The 20,417-nt window shown below is 37.6% G+C and overlaps 1 protein-coding gene across 1 annotated transcript in view; it reads right to left on the bottom strand.

Moving 5' to 3' along the window:
* The window catches only part of tinagl1 (tubulointerstitial nephritis antigen-like 1), a 28,837-nt gene extending 11,794 nt beyond the window's left edge, over nucleotides 1–17,043 (bottom strand). Inside the window, exons 1-5 of the mRNA XM_066674642.1 lie at nucleotides 16,905–17,043; nucleotides 10,968–11,278; nucleotides 7,758–7,824; nucleotides 1,121–1,213; nucleotides 679–793 (exon numbers count right to left, since the gene is read on the bottom strand). Coding sequence (XP_066530739.1) covers nucleotides 679–793; nucleotides 1,121–1,213; nucleotides 7,758–7,824; nucleotides 10,968–11,268 — 576 coding nt within the window. The 5' untranslated portion in view covers nucleotides 11,269–11,278; nucleotides 16,905–17,043. The remainder of the gene's footprint in view (nucleotides 1–678; nucleotides 794–1,120; nucleotides 1,214–7,757; nucleotides 7,825–10,967; nucleotides 11,279–16,904) is intronic.
* Between the last annotated feature and the right edge of the window lie 3,374 nt (nucleotides 17,044–20,417).

Genomic DNA, 20,417 nt, shown 5'->3' on the forward strand with positions numbered 1-20,417 from the left:
CCCTAAAGGCACCGTAATATTTTAAAAGTGTAGAGTTCATCTTATGAATAATATGTCTCAAAATGTTAAGATAAAAAAATCAAATTTACACAGTTTCCCTCTAACATTAAAATGGGGTTTGATAGCCGTGAAATGTTTAATGTACAAATCTGCTACTTTAAATTAGCACTGGAGATACAAGACAGTGCACTAGGAGAAGTGAACTAACACTTGCAGGCAGCCTTGAACACTTGGCAGTCAAGGACACTTCAGCCATGGATTGAAGGAGGAGGACACCACCCCTAGTTCTCCTGAGGTTTGTGGGAAAAGAACCAGTGGCATTCCGGTCCCAAACCCAGTGAACAACACAATATCATACTCTGATACCAGTTCTATTGTATGCCTACCTCCCTACAGTAATTTCAAACTTAATTAGGAGATTGTATGATAGATGCTTATTGATAAAAATAAACCAACATGACCTTTACAGTGTGAGACACTACATGAGCCTAAGAGACAACATGCTAACTTTAGCTAAACTAGCCTAAAGAACAGACTTTTAACACAGAACAGTCTTAGCTGTTTGACTACATTTGTGTTAAGGGGCAAACTTCAGTTTTTGTTACTTTGTTGAGCTTTCTGCTTTAAGGTGGTTTAACTCAGTGTATTTATTCAGTTACATTGAGAGAGTTTGCCTACCTGAATTTCATTCATGCCCATGATGGCTCTGGAAGGTTTCTGAGTACCCAGACGGTAACGCAGTCCTTCATCCAGAGTCATCCCCCAAAACTGACTGTAGTTGGCTGCCCTCCAGCTGAAAGACATAAATAGAGGAGATATAATTTTTCCTGTCAGAATCAAGGTACATTTGTAGATGTTTCACATGTGATTAAAATCTGACATCTGAATGTTTGGCTTTGACCAGTCATTTAAATTTTTTTTTGTTTGATATGGCAAACAGTGGTGGGAATACTGCAAAATTCTGATCATACAAAATGAATTGGCTTCTGCAGTGTAAACAAAATGTATATGTCAAAATAAAAATACAGCTTTTAAACATAATATGTTTACTATCTGGTGTTCTCACACTTGAACTTGAAACTGAAATATGAGCGTGTGAGAGAGTGAATGAATGCATTACCCGTAATTTCCTCTGTTCACTGCCTGGATCATGTCATCTTCTATCAAACAAGCATACTGCTCACATTCCCACTGACCAGTCTTTCCACACGTACTGCAGGAGAGAGGAATCACTCTGATTAGTGACAAGGTTAGTGACAGTGCTAAAAAGTGACAGTGCTACAATGTTAATGTAGCACTGTTAGCTACACAGCTATCTCAAGACAATTAGCACAGCAGTTAGAGTCCACTTAGACTCTTTAATTTGTTTAGCAGACAGTATCTGTACCATTTCTTTGGTGTTGTTTTCTCACTGAAATGACTGAATGCTAATGTTTGGCAAAATTTAGTCAAACAGTAGAAAAATGAAACCTCGCTGTGGAATTCCCCCGAGAGACACTATTCAAAAGCAGTGAGAGCACTTGGCCTTGTTCGAAGGAGGGAGGAGAAAAGACGGGAATTGTCAACCTTTTATGGCTCTTATGAATTGCAGTGCCCAAAGAAATACCCATTTTAAGCCTGCATGTGGGAGAGGAGGGGACAGATTTGCAAGTCTGCTAAAAGAAAGGATTTTGGAATGTGAGAGGATGTACAGAGAAATGCCCTGTTCAAATGCACAGGAAGTTTTTCTTGGGAGAGTCCTTGTTGTGTGATGAGTTCTGGTTGATTTTATTTTTAAATACATTCCAGATACACTTATTATTAAATGAATTGAGGCAGAATTTAATTAGCACAGCTGAGTAGGTTACTGAGTGTATACCACATAAACACTTAAAAAGAAATGTTCTGAAAGGTTTATATTGTAAAGTTCTTCTTTTAAAGAACAGTTTTTGTAATAAAGTTACAATATAATATTTTATCGTTATCATGTCATCTAATGCTTTACAGGGAACAGAATATCGAACCATACTTTTGAGGAGATCAGATATAAAACCAAGTTTAAATTTGCATTGTAAAATTTGCAGGTTGCAAACCTCAGATTTTTTTTTGTTTTGTTTATAAAGAATGTGGAATTAGATTAGGGGAAGCAGGCAGGTTCCTTTGACCCTGTGCTTGTTGACTGAAAATCAGTTGCCATTTTGTGGTAAATATCTGCAGCCAGTGGTTTGGCACAGACATAAATTTACACAGAAAACATGCAGAAGCACATCTGACATTTGGGGTGCTACGCTCTGGGACACTCTTCCCACCAGTCTCCGGCAGCTGGGTGTCAGGTGCAGTAAGTGGAATTTATTCACATTCCTTGTGACAGCTCACCATAACTGCTCAATTTTCAGCATCCTGACTGATGTGAGGGTAAGTAGTAGTATACACACACACACACACACACAAACTTTGTGACCCCGTCTTGTGTGAGCAAACAGTGTTTGTATATTCTCCACAGTTACCTGTGGAACACGAGAGTGGGATGTAGATCTCAGATAGTGGGCTTCTACTCTGCTCCCCCTCTGTGATAGGGGCCCATAGGTGAGTTGTGTAAAACAGATGTCTATGGCTGAGATTTAAACTCACTCAGACTTTGGGCTTCAGGTCATGTGGAACCAGAAAGATGAAAAACTGTCCTGCTACATCACACAAGGTTGATGTTAGCAACATGATGGTTTGTTACATTAATTAACTAAGGTTTGCAAAGATACCCACTAACAGTCTACCCTAAGTAAAGTGAACAAGAAGCACAGGTTGAAGCAGGGTATCAGGATGGCAGATGTCCATTAGATTGAGGTGGTTCAGCAATTTTTTTTATTCAAATCTGCATATAGTACATGATGTAAATGAACATTCTGCTTATAAGGAGTGTAGTGCTTTCTAATCTGTTGATATAGACTTCCTAAAAAGAAATAAAGCTAAATTCTCAACCCTAAAATTAGTATAGTGAATGAGTCTTGTCAACCACCCATTCAAGTGTGTAAAAGTCTCAATCTGTCAGTAATTCTATCTGGACACAAGAGCTACTGAGCTGTTTACTGGTTTGCCAAATTAAGCAATCCTGCTTCAGTGTAAGGAACAACACAATTTAATTAATTAAAATAAATTAATGTTATGAAATATATATATACTGTATATGGACATCAATGTAGAATTAGATAAATAAATTAATAAAAATAATGTTGAGATATAGAAATAAATAAATAATAAATGTATATATATATATATATATATATATATATATATATATAAATGAATGTATATATATTAATAAATATATATTTATATTTTATTTATATATATGTGAATTAACATATACATACAGAAATAACCTACATTAAAGTAAATCTATGAAAATATAGAAATAGGTTTTAGATATTATAACATTTTCCTTTTTCATGGCAACAATATATTTATTTTAAGTGTATAATTAATCAATTCACTAATTCATTCATTCTTGTCAGTTCTGGCCCTCTATAGCTCTCAATATTGTAGTCTTCCAACAATGTGTGTAATGTTGTTTATTGTGGGAATTCAGTATTGCCAGGTTCAAGTCTGCAAAGGTTGCATTACCACAAACCAAGACTATCTATATAAGAATACACTATTTCTGCACCCAAGCATCAGTTAAGTCATAAATATACAAAATGTAATTTTCAAAAGTTATAGACCATGTTGGTCCTAGAAGAGATCATAATAGATTATTACTATTGGAACTGGGAGAAATTATCTTCATGGCAACACATTTAGGCATTTCCACACAGCCAAGTCAAGCTTGAGCACAGGAAATGTGTGGATTACAACGTTGATAACACATTCTACAAAAAAAGAAATCCTTTTGGGATGGATGCCAGCATTTCCCCAGTCTCCTTGTTCACAAACAGTATATTAGAGTACGTCATCTGTAATGGACAAGAGAGGTTCCGGAGGGAATGTGTTGGATGAAGAGAGTGAAGACAGGGCTGAGATAGCAAGAGGTGCCAGGTTAGAGTGTGCTGTGATCTAGCTCACTGATGTAGCTGATAATTCCATCAACCAAGCCCTATCTCACCAACTAAAGATTACCACACAAATGCAAAAACATATGCACACTGTAAACAACAAAGATCATCCTGAAAAATATCTTAAAAACATATAACATATAACCCAATCTGAACAAGCTTTATCATACATAAGTCCATCACAGACTAACATCTTAGCAAACATAGATGGCAGTGATTCAAATATAAACTATTAAATATATCATCACTGGCTTAAGAAAAAATAATAACATTTTTAATAACAAAAGTCGTTAGGTTTTAAAAATACAATATTTAATGTGATGTGATTTCTAACTGAATTATTCATTAATTTATTAATCTTCTGTAGCCTCATCATCCACACAAGGGTTATGGTGGGTTGGTGTGTACCTGAAATTTATGAACGCAAAGCAGGATGTTATCCTGGACAGTCAATTTCAGGGCATTACACACCGACCCAGTTGCTCAAACATTTTACTCACATATGGAAACTTTTTCACACCCAGTCCAGCTACCACGTGTTCTTGGAATGTGAGAGGAAATCAGAACATCTAGAGGAAACCCACACAGACTGGGGGAGAATACTTAGTTGAGTCAGTAAATATTTTATCGGCTAATACAGCATCAAAAATAAGTATGTGCTGCACAATCAATAATCTATAGTTTTTCATCAGAAAATTAATTTTCAGACCGCATTAAGAACAAATCGACAGCATAAATATTCCTAAAAAGAATTAGTTACTAAAAATAATGTCCTCTAATGATCAGGTTGGACAGGATCACTTTACCAGATGGATGTTGCTGCTGTTGTTTTGCTGGCTCTGTGGTGTTAATTAGTAGGAGAAAGGAGTAAAAAATGAGCAGGAGTGTGAACGGATGAGATAAGAACAGTGGAAAGAGTCTTGAACCAGCTGAAGGAGTGGGGGAGCAGGTCAAGCCTGAGGTTCTGGCCACTGCAAACATCTAAGGCCTGTGCTGGAGCACTGAGCAGAGAAGGATGTGTACACTGGAACAATGCAGTTTAGATAAACTGTTCTTAAGGCTATAAGTGGAATAATAGTTTACTATTTTTGTGGCTGTGTTTCAAATTGGGTGTGGGAGAAGTGCGTGTCCTGAGGTCATTTAAGCTCAGAAAAAAATGACCTACAGAACAGTTTATACTATTCACACTATTCATTGTTTTAGTATATACCTATTTCATTTTTGCTATCTCTTTATAAAAGCAGGATGAATGATATCTGGCACACAAATAAAAATTGTAAATTATTGTAAATTTAATTGATTATGTCCCTGTTATCAAAAGTAACCTCTACATTTTTAACTGATTTTGCATGCGGCAGAGCCTACTACTATACTTTGATACTACAGCCTTACCTTCACAAAGTGGGTATTGCTACTGTCATATTTTCTAATAATAATAATAATAATAAGTATAAGTTATAAGGGTAAGTTTCTCTGTAGTAAATGTTCATGTTTCAACTCTTAAACATATTAACATTTAAGAATGTATAATAAAATTCAGATGTAGTAATTGCAGAATGTGTGGGTCGAGAGCCTAGCACTTAATCACAGGGCATGTCAGAGGTGATTTTAATTTCCCCTGCACTAAATCAGCTAAAAGATGAACTTCCTTATATAGGTATGCTGCTGACTAGAGAATGACATCTTGACTTCAGGGCTCAATATTTGCTTATTCAGCTTACAGCTATTTTCCACAGTAATGGAAAATAAACTATTTTTACATAAACAAGACAAGAGCAACTAAGTGTACAACAAGAGCAACGTAGGGTTGGACGTCTTGAAAATATTTACCATTATGTAAAGATATCATTTCATTTAGATGAAAAGAATACCAGAGTTTGAACATTCAGGATTCAGCTGCACAACCAATGCAATGGTGTGTCTTGTCTGCAACCAATGCTTTGTCATGCTATACACCTCACTGTCCTCAAAGGAGAACAGATTTATTTGTCTATCTGCCAAACTACTATAAGTTATTCTGTAACTACTGCAAACAATTTAGAAACTGTGCCACTATTTTGCTTAGTTATGAATTTACTGAAATGAGGACTTGTTTATACAAATCCTTAGAGTTTAAGAGGTCAGATAATTTCAAACCAACAACAAACATATATAATGCATTAATAAAAACCTACTGCTATATAAAAGCAATATGTTTTAAAACCCAGTTGAAAAAAACTATGAGTATACATAAAAAAGAAATAAGTATAAATGACAGTTGTGTAAGGAAACACTTCAGACTCAGACAGACACTGACAGCAGACACACTGCTCTAATTGTTCCTGCAAACACGGATAATGCCACTTAGGTGTGGAAGAGCTGTAGCACATGAGTAAGGAATTCCTCTCTTTAACCCTTCACCTCTCCATTCCCACACCTTATGTACATTAACTAGACATAAAAAACACAAAGAGCAAAGACCATGGTAAGGCTGATAAGCTACTCCACCCGCCACTGCTGCGGTCATTAGACAATAAACTATGAAACATGGGTAATAACCTCTGCAATAATACACCTTTGAGAGTGAGACTGAGTCAAAAGATGAGAGGCGGATGGAGTCAGACTGAGTGGTGAGTAAGAGTGTGTTCAGTGAGGATCAAAGGCCACAGTTCTTGTACAGATTGCAGGAGAATGGTGAAGAATTTTTGACCAATTACACTCAATTTACGTTCTGTTGCTCAGTGGGAGGCTCACAGGGAGAGCCCAGTATGTCCTAAAGCTTCACAGTGCAGCAGAACACACTCAATGCACAATACAAACCTGCACTGCTCCTAAAAGCCTCAAACAAACAAACAGCAATCTGCAGTAAATCTGTGTTATACGTAGCAAATATAATAACACCTGCTGGATTCCTGGGAAGCTGGTGTAGTATGTCCTGCACTCTTGCCATCTATTTAGGTGCATCTTTATTTGTTTCCTTGCTGTTTGGCTGATATTTTTTTCTTAATAGTAAATTCTTTTAATTTATTTTTAAAATAATCTTAAGAAAAACAGCTTCATGTTCTTTAATGTGTCCTTCAAAGTAGTTTTTTCTGTAAATACTGATTTCTGTAAATAGAATTTTCTTTTACGAACTTCTCTAAAAAAGATGTTGGACAACACTTGGTTCATGGGTGGTTTAAAAACTTGACATTTTCAGAACAATGCAAAAATTTTGTTTTTTTTAAACTGTAGATGGCATCCATTTATATCAAATAGACTATGTACCTCACAGTTTATATATATATATATATATATATATATATATATGTGTGTGTGTGTGTGTGTGTGTGTGTAATTTACTGCTAATTGTAAAGAAAACTTGAAAAAAGAAAACACAACAGACTAGGAATAGGCCAAGTCCATTAGATATTACTTTAGGTAAAGACAAAAGAGAGAATGGGGAAAGAAGGTATGGCATAACGTGGTGCAATAAGCTGTGTGTGTATTGTACAGTGGGTTTGCACTGTTCCCACCAACATTGCAATGACCAAGTGTAGTAAGCATTGCGCAGACATAGAGAAGGAGCTTTGAGGTATGTGTCTCTATCCTCCTCCACCACACAAGGCCATGTAGTCTGCCGACAAATTTTGCAAAACACACAAAAAGACCCGAACCCAGCCCCTTGCACAATGGTGAAGCAAGAGCCCAAAACACGATGTGTAATTCTCATTTTTTTATGGAGTAATGGTGTAGGTGTGGGTTTGTTCTTACCATAAATTGCAGTTTTCTTTGTAGGTTGCTCCTGAATGAAACCTCTGGCCATTTCTTTCACACATACCTAAAACCAAGAGATGGCAATTTACAGTGAATCAGTCTGTGGATAAACACACACCTTTATGACTTGAAGGAAGCTAAGGCAGTGAGTCACGCACATTTTCTTTGTGTAGAAACTTCTCCAGTCAATACATGTAACAGTAGGAGCTGAATGACTAAACTGTACTACATTTACTCCTAATAATATATCATGTTCAAACTATTCTGGCTCTCTGAAAAATATCCAAGAATATTAAGTACTTGGTTTATTTGTAGCAGGGGAGCTAGTACCAGTTTTTGTTTTTTTTTTGTAGCAAGAGGATAGCAACAATTATTTTTTTATTTTTGTGGTTACAGTAATTGTTGTTATTTTTCAGGCTGTCTCTGTTCCACACATTCTCTGTTCACAGACCTATGTGGTCTTACTGATGTATATTGTAAACTAAAATGAACACAGTTATCAGTATCTCTCACTAATGGCCATACCCGCTAAACGTTAGCTATATGTAGTCAGAGCCCATATAGCAACTACACATTAGCCTAATGTTGGCTAAAAGACATGGATTACACTGGCATGCCATTGGCAAATCACATTGGGCCAACAACATTGCATTGGTTTGACACTGGGTATTCTCTGACCTAATGTTGGCCTTATTTGTATTAAAAATGTATGATGTCCTCTTTTTTCACCATGTAATGCCTTTCAGAGCAAAAGGTATATATATATAGTCAATGGACAGAATATTTTGAAAAACCTGTAAACTTCACAAAATGTTTAAGAGGTTTTTAAGTCTTTAATACACTCATATGTTTTTCCACTCATCTGTGTTGGACCACAGTTTTGACCCAAAATACATTGATTTGCACGCCAGTCAAATAATCCCTTCCTGTCAAATTAATTTCAAGTAGCAGCTGTCATTGGAATAGTTTTCATCTGAAGAAATATACACTAAGCAACTACATATATGTTTTTTTAGGTGTTTAGAAGAAAATAATACCCTCTTGATATTCACTACTACTTTTTCTTTTGTTGCCATTTATTATACCCAACTAGCCACTTAATGCTCACAGTGCACACTATTGGATAGATTGTTAGACTATTTTACACATTTCCAATATATAGAGCTGATAGGGCTAACATAAATACTTCCTTCTGTTTCAAAGTCTGAAACTCCACTGAGCCTCAGTAATCTCGTGCTGGAATGTTGGCTTGCTTCTCTTTTATTTTCCCAGGGACCTTGCTCTCGTCATGCCTTAACGGGCTTAATTAGAGCTACGCTGGGCTGTTGGATGTGAGTGGGCAGTGCTTTGAGCTGCCCACACACTACACCTCTCTCCCTGCTCACTGCAATCCCTCCCACACAGAAATAAAGATTTTACATTTCACTCCTTCACTGCATCAGTCTTCAGCAAGACAGTCATTAATCACTGCCACTAACATGGCCATGAGCTCTATATTTCTCTCTCTCTCTATATCAGTCAAAACATTTCATATGCTATTATTGTTCAATAGAAAAATGAACAAACAAAAATGCATTTAAGGGCTTGAGAGTGTAAATACGATATGTAGTGTTTAAATCTAATTCGTGTTGATAAGGTTAGCCAGTTCAGACATGATGGAATAACAGATATAGGAATTTTTTTCCCAGACAGTAATCAATCCAAGTCCTGGTTAACATGGCTCACTGTGTGGATTTCCTTAATCAAATAAAATCACAGACCTGAACTAAACTTAGTCACTGTCTGAGAACTGGCATTTAGTTACAGATTATTGTGTGACATGTGCACAGTAGCAATTTATTTGTTTTAAATATTAGTAAGTTTGATATGCAGTCGGAAAATTATGTTGATAATAAGCATACCTATTATTGTCATTAACAATGACATTTAATTAATTCATAGTATCAAGCCAAATACATTACAAGGATGCACAGTGACACTGATGCAAAACACAACTCTTATAAAGAGTCATATTAACATATATGACTTATTATGTCTTAATATTCATAAAAACATAAGGCATAGTGTTTTGGTTTTGGCTAAGTGCTGGCATAGAGTACAGTAATTTGACCGGCTGTGGTAAAGTCACACTCCTGGGGAGTGTTCGTGTGCGTGTTGCTGCTGCTATAGCACACCTGTGGACATGACAATCCCTCCTTCAGCAAACACTTGGCTGATCCAGCACGTGCATGCATACCTGCTCTGATCCCTGTCGACCCTCTGTCCCCCGCTCCCCCATTACTTCGTCCCTCTGCATTACACACATTCTTTCTGTTGATCTCCATTCATCCCTCCCTCCATCCTGGCCCCTGCGTTCATAAAAACTCCACTGTTCTCTCCATTCTGTTATAAAACCCAGCACTTTTACACCTCACATCCAGCACATTGACCACAACAGAGGTCATGTAGGATAACACACAGTCCATAGTTTAACATGGAACGTGTGTAACTAAGATTAACCAGATTACAGTTCAGCATTTTCAGTGGAGTAAGACACAAAGGCACAACAATGGATTTGGTTTCTTTTTTCCCCATGTGACTGCAGGAAAGTCTCGTCAGTGGGAGAAATGATTCTGATCATATCTTGGTTTAGGCCTAGCATGGGTAATAGAAACTACATCTAGTATCCACTTAATAATGATTCAATACTACAAAAAACCATTCTCATAATAATTGGGCAAGGCTCATTCTCTGTGGCTGATGGGATAGTCAATGGTTTAGTTTGGGGGCTTTGGTCCCCCCATGAATACACCCCTGACCCCAACTCTGATACACAGTGCTAGCAGTGCTCAGACATGCCTCATTGATTTGCACTGATTTCCCCAAAACCCTTGCAATAAATCCTCACTTTGAGAAACACTGAGAGAGTATAATGTTAAAAACTATCTCAGAGCTATATAGTTGTACATTTTTAACTCTTTCATTTGGTTAAACTTTTGTTACATTTCTGTCTTTCAAACTTGCAACAGTTTCTGCAAAGGAATATGTTTATAGTCCAAGCATGGATAGGTGAATGTTTGTGGTTTACAGTTTTTGGGCATAATGTGCAACAATTAAAACTTATATTATAGAGTATCATGTGTGTGTGTATTCTGTTTTATATTAGTATACATCCCAAACCTAACTAGACCAAAGGTCACTGGGATTGCATCATCATGTGCCTCTTACGTGTGAATGGAGGGGGCACTCCCAGGCAGTGGCCCCAGAAGTCTGGGCAACAGTCGGATATTGTGCGGTTGCAAAAGATGTCACAGTAGCAGATGGTGTCCAGGTAAGGTACAGTGCACTGGTCATTCCTGCCCTCGCAGCAGCCCCCTCTCCGCTGGCAGTAGGAGCCGAAGGGGTCCCGGATGCCTCCCACATGCAGCGGATTGGCTAGTTCTCTCCGGCTTCTGGACAAAGTACCCAAAGACATGCCTCCCTCCACCAGAAGGGAGACGACTGGAATGACCACTAGCATCAGCCTCATCCTCACTCACCTGTCACACAGAAATCAGTACCAAACAACATTAAGCACGGCCATTTTGGAAAATCAAATTAGACATTTTAAGCATCATCATGCTCCATCTTGCTGTGCTTAAACACAATGAGTCATACAAACAAATCCAATTTAAAAAGAATAGGATTTGGAGGACTGAGATACCATCAAACATGTAAAAACTTACCACATAAATAGAATGTGCTTAGTCAGCACAGACATTGCCTTATGGAAGAAATAAACACATCTGTGTTGATATACTGCACTGTATTCATGTTGAAACCATAAACACTAGTATATTCACTGAACTTTTTTCAGAATGGGCTGCAGCAGGTCCCAGAAATAGGCCAGCAAAGGTATAGTTTTTCACCTACCTGTTTGTATTTGTCTGGCAAATAATTAGTTTAGGCCTGTAGCACTTTAATTTCACTGATATTCTGAGATATCAGAGATATAAATTTTAACTAATATCTCTAAACCAAAGACATGGCCCAATGGGTCAACTTATTCCTGGCCTGAATGTGGAAATTGTCCAGAAATCTATAGTGACCAGTGATTGGCGACATTGTTGCATTACTCAAATTACAGAGCGTCCATAGGTCAAAAGTGAACACATTTGTTATTAACACAAGAATGTCTGTGGACATGTTCGGAGACTTGGAAAACCTGAAGCTGTGTAGAACGGATACAGTTTAATGTTTCACTCAAAAGTTGCAGTACTCTTTCCATGATGGTCAGTTGTTGTCTTTGCTGTATTGAATCAGTCATAATATTACACTCAGGGCTCAATAATTCTTGGTGAATTTGAACATAGAGAGAAATGGCTTTATATCATGTTTTAAGTGAATGTTGTTTCCTTCAAAGCTTCTACCAAAGTGACAAAACTAGACGGATTAGTTTATAAACACTATTATAAAACAGCCAGAGACTTTGAAAGGGAAAGGAGTGGTCAATGATCTAAATGGGGCATGAAAGAGCACAACAGTCAATGTGAGTAGGGGCAGCCTGCCACTATCAACACGACAGAGTCTAAAGTTATCGTTCTCAAAGCAACAGTCACTTCCCCCTGTCAAACTCAGTCTATCTAGTAATGAAGTAACGGGACATATGTAAGATATGTCCCTGTTTTTAAAATTCACCTAACTGTTCCTTATGAGTGTCAGTTTTATTATTACATTCATGAAAAACAGACAACTGAGCCCATTGCACTGAAATCTCAGCACTTTTATTCATTTTACTGAATTAGTAAAAATATAGAAATATATTTGTGAATCTTTTAACCCCTCAAAGCCAAAGGTATCAAATATGATACATGAGTTTTGATTTCATCATCTAGTGAAAAGAAATACCAGAAATGTTCATCTTTTTGGGGCAAGTGTTTTGATTTCTCTACTGAAAGTGGAAGCATTTTCATACATTTACCAAACCATTGCAAATTTGTTGCTATCATCGTTTTTGCTAAACTGAAGCAATTCTATGTATGATTTGTATGTTACTTGTAGAAAATCTAAACATTTTTGTTCCATTTCATAGATGTAGTGTACTCTACCTCTCAAATTGCTCATTATTTTTAGTAAATATTCAGAAAATTCAATCTGTTCTTTAAAATACATTTAGAAATTTTTACAAAGTATTTTTATGAAACAAAAACGTATTTTTTGTTTTCCAAAAGCCTTTGTGTGCAAAACGTTTTGGCTCAGCTCTTGACATAGATTTTGTGAATGAAGAAGATGATGATACAGGTGACTGTGGGAGGTCTGATGAATGACCTCATACCTCAATTTTCAAAAAAATCTATTTTATTTTATTATTATGTTATGATTCAGGCTTTAAAGTGTTAATGCTAATCCATGTGGAGATAGTGTTCATTCATTCATTCATTCATTATCTGTAAGCGCTTATCCAATTCAGGGTCGCGGTGGGTCCAGAGCCTACATGGAATCATTGGGAGATAGTGTTAATTTTTTTTATTTTTTAAAAAATATATATGTATCTGGATGTGCAAATATGTTGGACATATTTTATTCTGAGACTGGACATATTTTACATATTTTAATGCTTAAAAATCTCATTGCTTCCAGTTAAATAGGTCATCTTACTGAGCTGGACTATGTGGTCTTTTATCAAATTCAGATAATGGAAATATTTTCCACCATGCAAACATAAGCTTCATTCCATTTCTTTCACAACAAAATCCACAATAAATATAGTTTTTTAATTATAATTATCATCATATCTTATTAGTACCAAATTATTAATCAATGGCAATTCCTCCACATCACTGAGTCTCCTGATCACACAGAGCGCCACCAGCCTGGGGAGTGTAGTGGCAGATTGCTGGCCTCTATTGGCTGAGGCACTGAGCTCACAATCTCCAGACAGGGCCAATGTTTATACCACTACAGCAATTGGGAGCTGAGAATAAGTTGTGTAGTACACATTCTCATTAAGTGGATGGTATATTGTGCTTGCATTTTTGCAAAGCCTGACTTCGAAAACAATTAATAAATTGGGCAGAGCATGGACAGGTCAGTTTTATTATGGACAGGTGTGAGACACATTCATTAAGAAACACTCTCAAGAATAATTGCCCAGGGCCCGCTGTAGCCTCTGTGAGTTACAGCCTAGTTTTATTGTGCTGGGCTTTATGGGCTCCTGTTTGGCGCACTGGACAGTGTCCTCTCAACCTTTGACTTTCTGTAACAAAAACTGCTCTTGCTCACTTTCCCTGTTGCTGCTCTCCGGACACAAAGCCTCAAGGCCACACGTGACTGCCTTTAAAGCACCTGCTGTTCTCTCGGGTTTCTGAAGGGTGTGTCCTTACAAAGACGAGGGGCAGTGGGGATTTTCATAAATAGTGTCATTAATTATCCAATCAATTCCCCAACTCATCATCCAGCAAACACAATACCTCCATCTGCACTGAGCCCAGAGAAAAGTCCATCGCACTAGAATTTTTTCTGCATGACTGTGCCTTCAGAGGGGAAACATAGACTCTCTCTCTCTCTCTCTCTTTCCCTTTCTTTATCATTGTCTCCTGATTCTTTTTCTCCTTTTCTTTCTGTTCCTTACTTTTTTCTGTTCTCTCTCATCTTTTCACTCTTTAGATTCTGATGTCTTTAGATTCTGATCATTAATCCTCTTAGAAGCTGTAGACCAACAAAGTGTCGTGCTGACCTATATGACAACCAGAACTGCTAACTTTGACCTGACCTCTGTCCAGCAACACTGCTTTACCAAAACAACCATAAATACCAATTGGTCACTTATGACAGAAAGGGACCGCACAGTAACAGATTTTAGAATTGTAAATGTGAAGCTAAAAACCATTCAAACTGGACCAGAGGTTTGGAAGACAGAATGATGCTTAGAGGTTGTTGTTTTTTTTTTTTTGTAAGAACACCAAATTACAAATGATAATGATCTTATTGTTGTATGTAATAAATATCAATAAATAATAGCAATCTACACAAAATAGTTTTTGCTAACTGTTATTAAAATTATGGATATTTCAGAAGGTTGTAATATGAAAGTGACCCATTCTACCAAACCATAAATATTTTATTGTGTGCTGTTAATATCTTGACCAATTACGTATGATAGTGTTATTATAAGGGTACTGTAAAAACTGTGATCCAGCAAAAGACTAAATAATTTTTGTAAGAATAATGCACACCATATAAATAGATGTGAAGTATGGAATATATATGCCGACCACATCAGAACTACAGCAAATACTTTCCAGTAAACTTTACTTGTATCAGAATCATATCAGAGACACAAAATATAAAAACACGATGTGGTACTGTGTTGTCCATATAGCTTAATAAGGACAAATGTGCTTAATGAGTTTAAAGTGTGTACAAACTGATCATGTGTAATTTTATTGTCTTCAATATCTGCAGGTTTGTGTCTACTTTCATAAATTAATCATTATGTACCAGGTTGTTCTCTAGGCTCCATGCTTTAAGACGTCTGCCCTACTTTTTCAAGACAACCATAATTTGGCTAAAAGCCGCATAGTGACCCATTAGTGACCAGAGCACAGCTGCTCCCAGCCCAAAGTAAGCTACTGACCCGTGTTCAAATCCCCTCACACCAGAGGGGCAGATGGGCTAGACACCAGCTAATAATACAGCCCATAATCACCCCACTAACTTAAAAGTGCTGCCACTGAACAGACTCACAATACTGACACGCTGACATCAGGCTATTAGCTCCAAAACTTATACTCCCCATCATAAATTTAAATGTTTTAACTGCCGAGGGTATTTTAACAGGAATATCACAACAGAATTTACATTAACTCAGCCATTATACTGATACATAGTGGTCTGGATGTACAGAAATTCTTAGAAATAATTCTACAGAAATAATGAGAAAGTATTTTCTCAGATGCACTTGGGTTATTTTCACTTTACAAATCTTAGTGTAAAACCCATTCTTTACCTCTTAATATAAGAAGCCTTAAAATGTGTCTGTGCCTGTAATTCTCTGTCAAACCAAAGGCATCCCAGCGATGCACTAAATTACTTCTGGAGTGTTCTGTTCATGTAAATAACAATATAAGAGCAACCCACAATCACCAGCTTACGGGCATTTCTGTTAGCTCCTCATTCACAGGAGCTTTCCCTGAAGAACCTGTAGTGCTCAAACTGACATCAGAAAACATGTGTCTGTAGACTCAAATCGGCTGAAAAAAACATTTGTTAGATGCTTGAAAGATATTTAATTTTTGTCCTATAGATAAAAAACGACAAAAGAGCTTTAAGATTCAACGATTCACAGCAACCTGAAGAATGAGTGTAGTTTGGTTGGAGCAACAAGTTTACATAGAAATGAAAAATAATTAAAAGAAATAGATTTCCCTTTAATGCTAACTGAGATGATTCTAATTGTAGTTTCTCTACTTTATAAATGTTTATGTATTAGCATCAGCAGATGTGTTCAAACCAAATACCAGATACTGACATTGTCCCAGTGTTGCCTGTCTGCGTACTGATGCCTGCCTAATGCTATGTTTCATGAGCTTAAATTTGTTTGTGTTCAGAAATTATTCTTCTATCTCCACAGGCAGTACCAATCTAATATATCCTTCAGATCTCAACCAATCTAATCATTCACTGCAGTGAGCAAAAGTTGCCATCACTATATTTACTACTCAGTGTTATACAACATGAATATTACAGAATCATCTGCATCTCTATCATTCTGAATGCTTTTAAAATACTGCATTATTTCAGTTTCAAAACATATCCGTTTAAAAATGTGAAAGCCCTAGAACCATTAAACCTAGAGTTAGCACTAACTGCCCACAGAACTAAAGACTAAAACTCTGCTAAGAGCAGTAAACATGTTGTCCACAGGTTCAACAAACCAGAACTTTCTCTCAGTCAGGGCTACATCCTGTAGTCATGGGTATTAGACTTGGCTAATAACTGTGGTCGAGGCTCTCATATAAACTGGCATCTTTTTACACTGCAAGCTTATGAAACTGTGGGGATGGAAGTGTGTAGTTGTGTAAAGGTGGGTGAGGTCACTGTGCCTATGTGTTACGTATATCACACACCTGTGTGCGGTGTTAGCGAGGAGACCTGAACACAAACTCTAACAGAACAATCTCCTACCTCTTTTTATGTATAAAACAGATCCTCCTCGCTGTTGTAATCCAAAGGGGATCTTCGCCCACAGGTCACAGCTCTAACCCCAGCACTCGCAGCCTCAGGAGTAAGTTTTCTTTCCTCTTAGACCCACTTTCAACCTCTCTCTGCCTTCTACCTCTTACCCTGCTGCCAAACTCTTTATAAAGCCAAAGAGGGAGGAGAAGCACCTCACCCTGACCCTCCTACTTTCACTCACTCTCTCTCCCTGACCACTCCTGCCCATAATCCAACTTCAGTACTTCAGTACTCTCTCTCTCTCTCTCTCTCTCTCTCTCTCTCTCTCTACGCGACGTGCTCAGCTCCTGGTGGACAGTCACACAACTGCAGCTCAATGGAATAAACTAGTCACAGGTCTGAAAATTTGCCTGTATCATGTCATAAAATGACAAAACCAACAACAACAACAAAAAAACAAACAAACAAAAAAAACAAGATGAAGCATCAATAGTTACTTATGTTCTATAATAATAGCAGTCACCTTTAACAATGTTATGTTGAACGGATGGCCATGTATATGCCAGTTATTACACACTGAGATTTACTGTGTTTTACTGGTAAGTTTCTTCAAATAAATTTTACAAATAAATCTCAGTAACTTCCATTACATTAAACATCTTTCTTCATGATTCACCTCCTCACTTCACAGTCAACTCCAATAACTGCATGTGTTTGACAGCTTTGTTAAAGTAGTATCAGGTTTAACTGAAAGAAAGGCTTATATGCTCCAAATAAAACTGAGGGTCCTCAAGTAGAAAACTAGTAATGATTAAGTTATTACTCTTCATTTGTTTGTTTGTGTTTGTTCAATGATTTTGTTAGAAGAAACACGTTTGTTTTGATGAATAATTCACATATCATTTTCTCATATGCCTTAAACATCAGTGCAGTAATCTATATATAACCAACTCATTAGACACAAGAATATATTGTTCTTCAAATAATGCAATTTTACTGAAATTAGATTGCACTAACTTTATGACTCTCCAGAGAGTATAAATACAAAATACATTTAAGTGCAAAGGTGTTTCCTTTACAGAATTAAAAAAAAAAGAAGGATCATTCTTGGTAGAAAACAAATCTGCTAATGCACCATCATCATCTTGAAGAGAGTAAATGATGTGTATCATACTATTAGGCAAGAGACAGTATTGACCAATCCTACCTTTACTGGTGCAACAATCACTTCAACACGAAGTGACTTGCCCTGTGCTGCTTTTATCAAATACCTCTCAATAAAAATAACACAATCTTTCCATTACTCCACCAGACGTTCTGAAACATGGCTGGACTGTGTTTGGGTTTAGCTCTGTGCCCCAGCACTCTGAGCTGATTGTAAAAGTGCCATTGCCTTAAAAGAAACAATGTCTCCAGAAATATCACACTTAGTAAAAGGGTGAGGTTTCAAATGATGTTTTAAAAAAAATACAAAAATGGAGGAATCTAAGACTTGTGAAGCAAGTCACTGTTTCTTTTAAAACAAATGTAACTGGACAGCTCTACACAAATGGAAGAGAACCCTACCCAACTTTTATGGTGGATAACAGATATTGCACAAGCATTCCTAGGGTCTTGGATGGCAGTGACATCTGATGTTCATGCCCCTGGGCAGATAACTCCACTTTCCTTTAGAAGCCAAAAATCTAAATAAAGGTTCAGTCTTAGGTATTGAGAAAAAGTCATACTGTGTCATATCAGCATAGCAGTTCCATTCATCAATTTGTCTAAGGTACAGTTTGTCATCTCCTGCTGACATGTCAACACTAATTCCCTGCAGCAGCACATGAGCTCCAGTAGTTTCAACAGCTGCCCTGACTCACTTATAGTAAATATACTGTTAGCAGCTCCAGCATCTACAGTATGTGTCAGCCATAATCCCGTAAATCTGCAGCTGTGACGTGTCTGTAAGTGTGTAGGCAGAGGTTAACCCTGAGGGTCCGCTTACTGCCCCCACCCGTTATCATTCCCTGTCACAAAAATATGATTCATTGATTAGACACTGCACATGTGTTATGTATGAGTCAGTGTATAGAGAGTACAACCATTCAGTATGTGTGAGTATAGAGAACAAGGTCAAAACTGAGTCAGGGGCAGACAACCTTCCATGTGCTGACCACTACAAGGATCATTTCCCCTAAAACAAGAAAGGGAACTAGATAAATTTGGTTACAGAAAGCCAAGCAGATTAATGATACGAAGCACACATGGCACCAATAGAAGCAAACAATGTGAGATGAGACAGAGAGTGGAGAGAGAGAGAAAGAGAGAGAGAGAGAGAGAGAGAGAGAGAGAGAGAGAGAGAGAGAGAGAGCATAGGGAGGTCAGCGATATTGAGATATATGTGGGATTAGAAATAATCATCAGCTCATTACAGGACAATCAGAGTCTTCTTTCTTTCAGTGGTGTGATACAGCAGTGTTTAGAGCAGAGCAGATGCACAGTGTCAGTGTGGAGTCACCCTCTCCTCCATAGCGACACTGTTTACGTAGGAATGAACAGAATGAACTATTCACATTAATGGTCGCCTCTTCATCAGTCACAGAGAACGAGGGCATGTTGGAATTCATGGTGAATGACACTTCTGAAGTGATTACATTCACAAATCCCAGAGACATCCTGTGCTTCTTCAAAAACAACTGTCTAGTATTTTTAGTAATTCAACTCCAACATTAGCCCTGTAACTCCCCTAACAACAGACCAACATCAGGTTTATAACTCCCCTAACACCCCAACATCAGCCCTGTAACTCAGCTGATAACCCTTCAATATCAGCCCTGTAACTCTGCCGATAACAGTCCAACATCACCCTGTAACTCAGCTGATAACACTCCAACATCAACCCGGTAACTCTGCTGATTACACTCCAACATCACCCTGTAACTCAGCTGATAACACTCCTATTTCAACCCTGTAACTCTGATGATAACACTCCAACATCAACCCTGTAACTCCACTGATAACACTCCAACACCAACCCTGTAATTCCACTGATAACAGTCCAATATCAGTCCTGTAACTCCGCTGATAACACTCCACCATCAACCCTGTAACTCTGCTGTTAACACTCCAATATCAACCCTGTAACTCCACTGATAACACTCCAATGTCAGCCCTGTAACTCCACTGATAACACTCCAATGTCAGCCCTGTAACTCCGCTGATAACACTCCAACATCAGCCCTGTAACTCTGCTGATAACACTCCAATGTCAGCCCTGTAACTCCACTGATAACACTCCAATGTCAGCCCTGTAACTCCGCTGATAACACTCCAACATCAGCCCTGTAACTCTGCTGATAACACTCCAATATCAACCATGTAACTCCACTGATAACACTCTAATATCAACCCTGTAACTCCACTGATAACACTCCAATGTCAGCCCTGTAACTCTGCTGATAACACTCCAATATCAGCCCTGTAACTCCACTGATAACACTCCAATATCAGCCCTGTAACTCTGCTGATAACACTCCAACA

The sequence above is a fragment of the Hoplias malabaricus genome, chromosome 6, assembly GCF_029633855.1.
Source record: "Hoplias malabaricus isolate fHopMal1 chromosome 6, fHopMal1.hap1, whole genome shotgun sequence".
In the NCBI taxonomy this organism is placed as follows: Eukaryota; Metazoa; Chordata; class Actinopteri; order Characiformes; family Erythrinidae; genus Hoplias; species Hoplias malabaricus.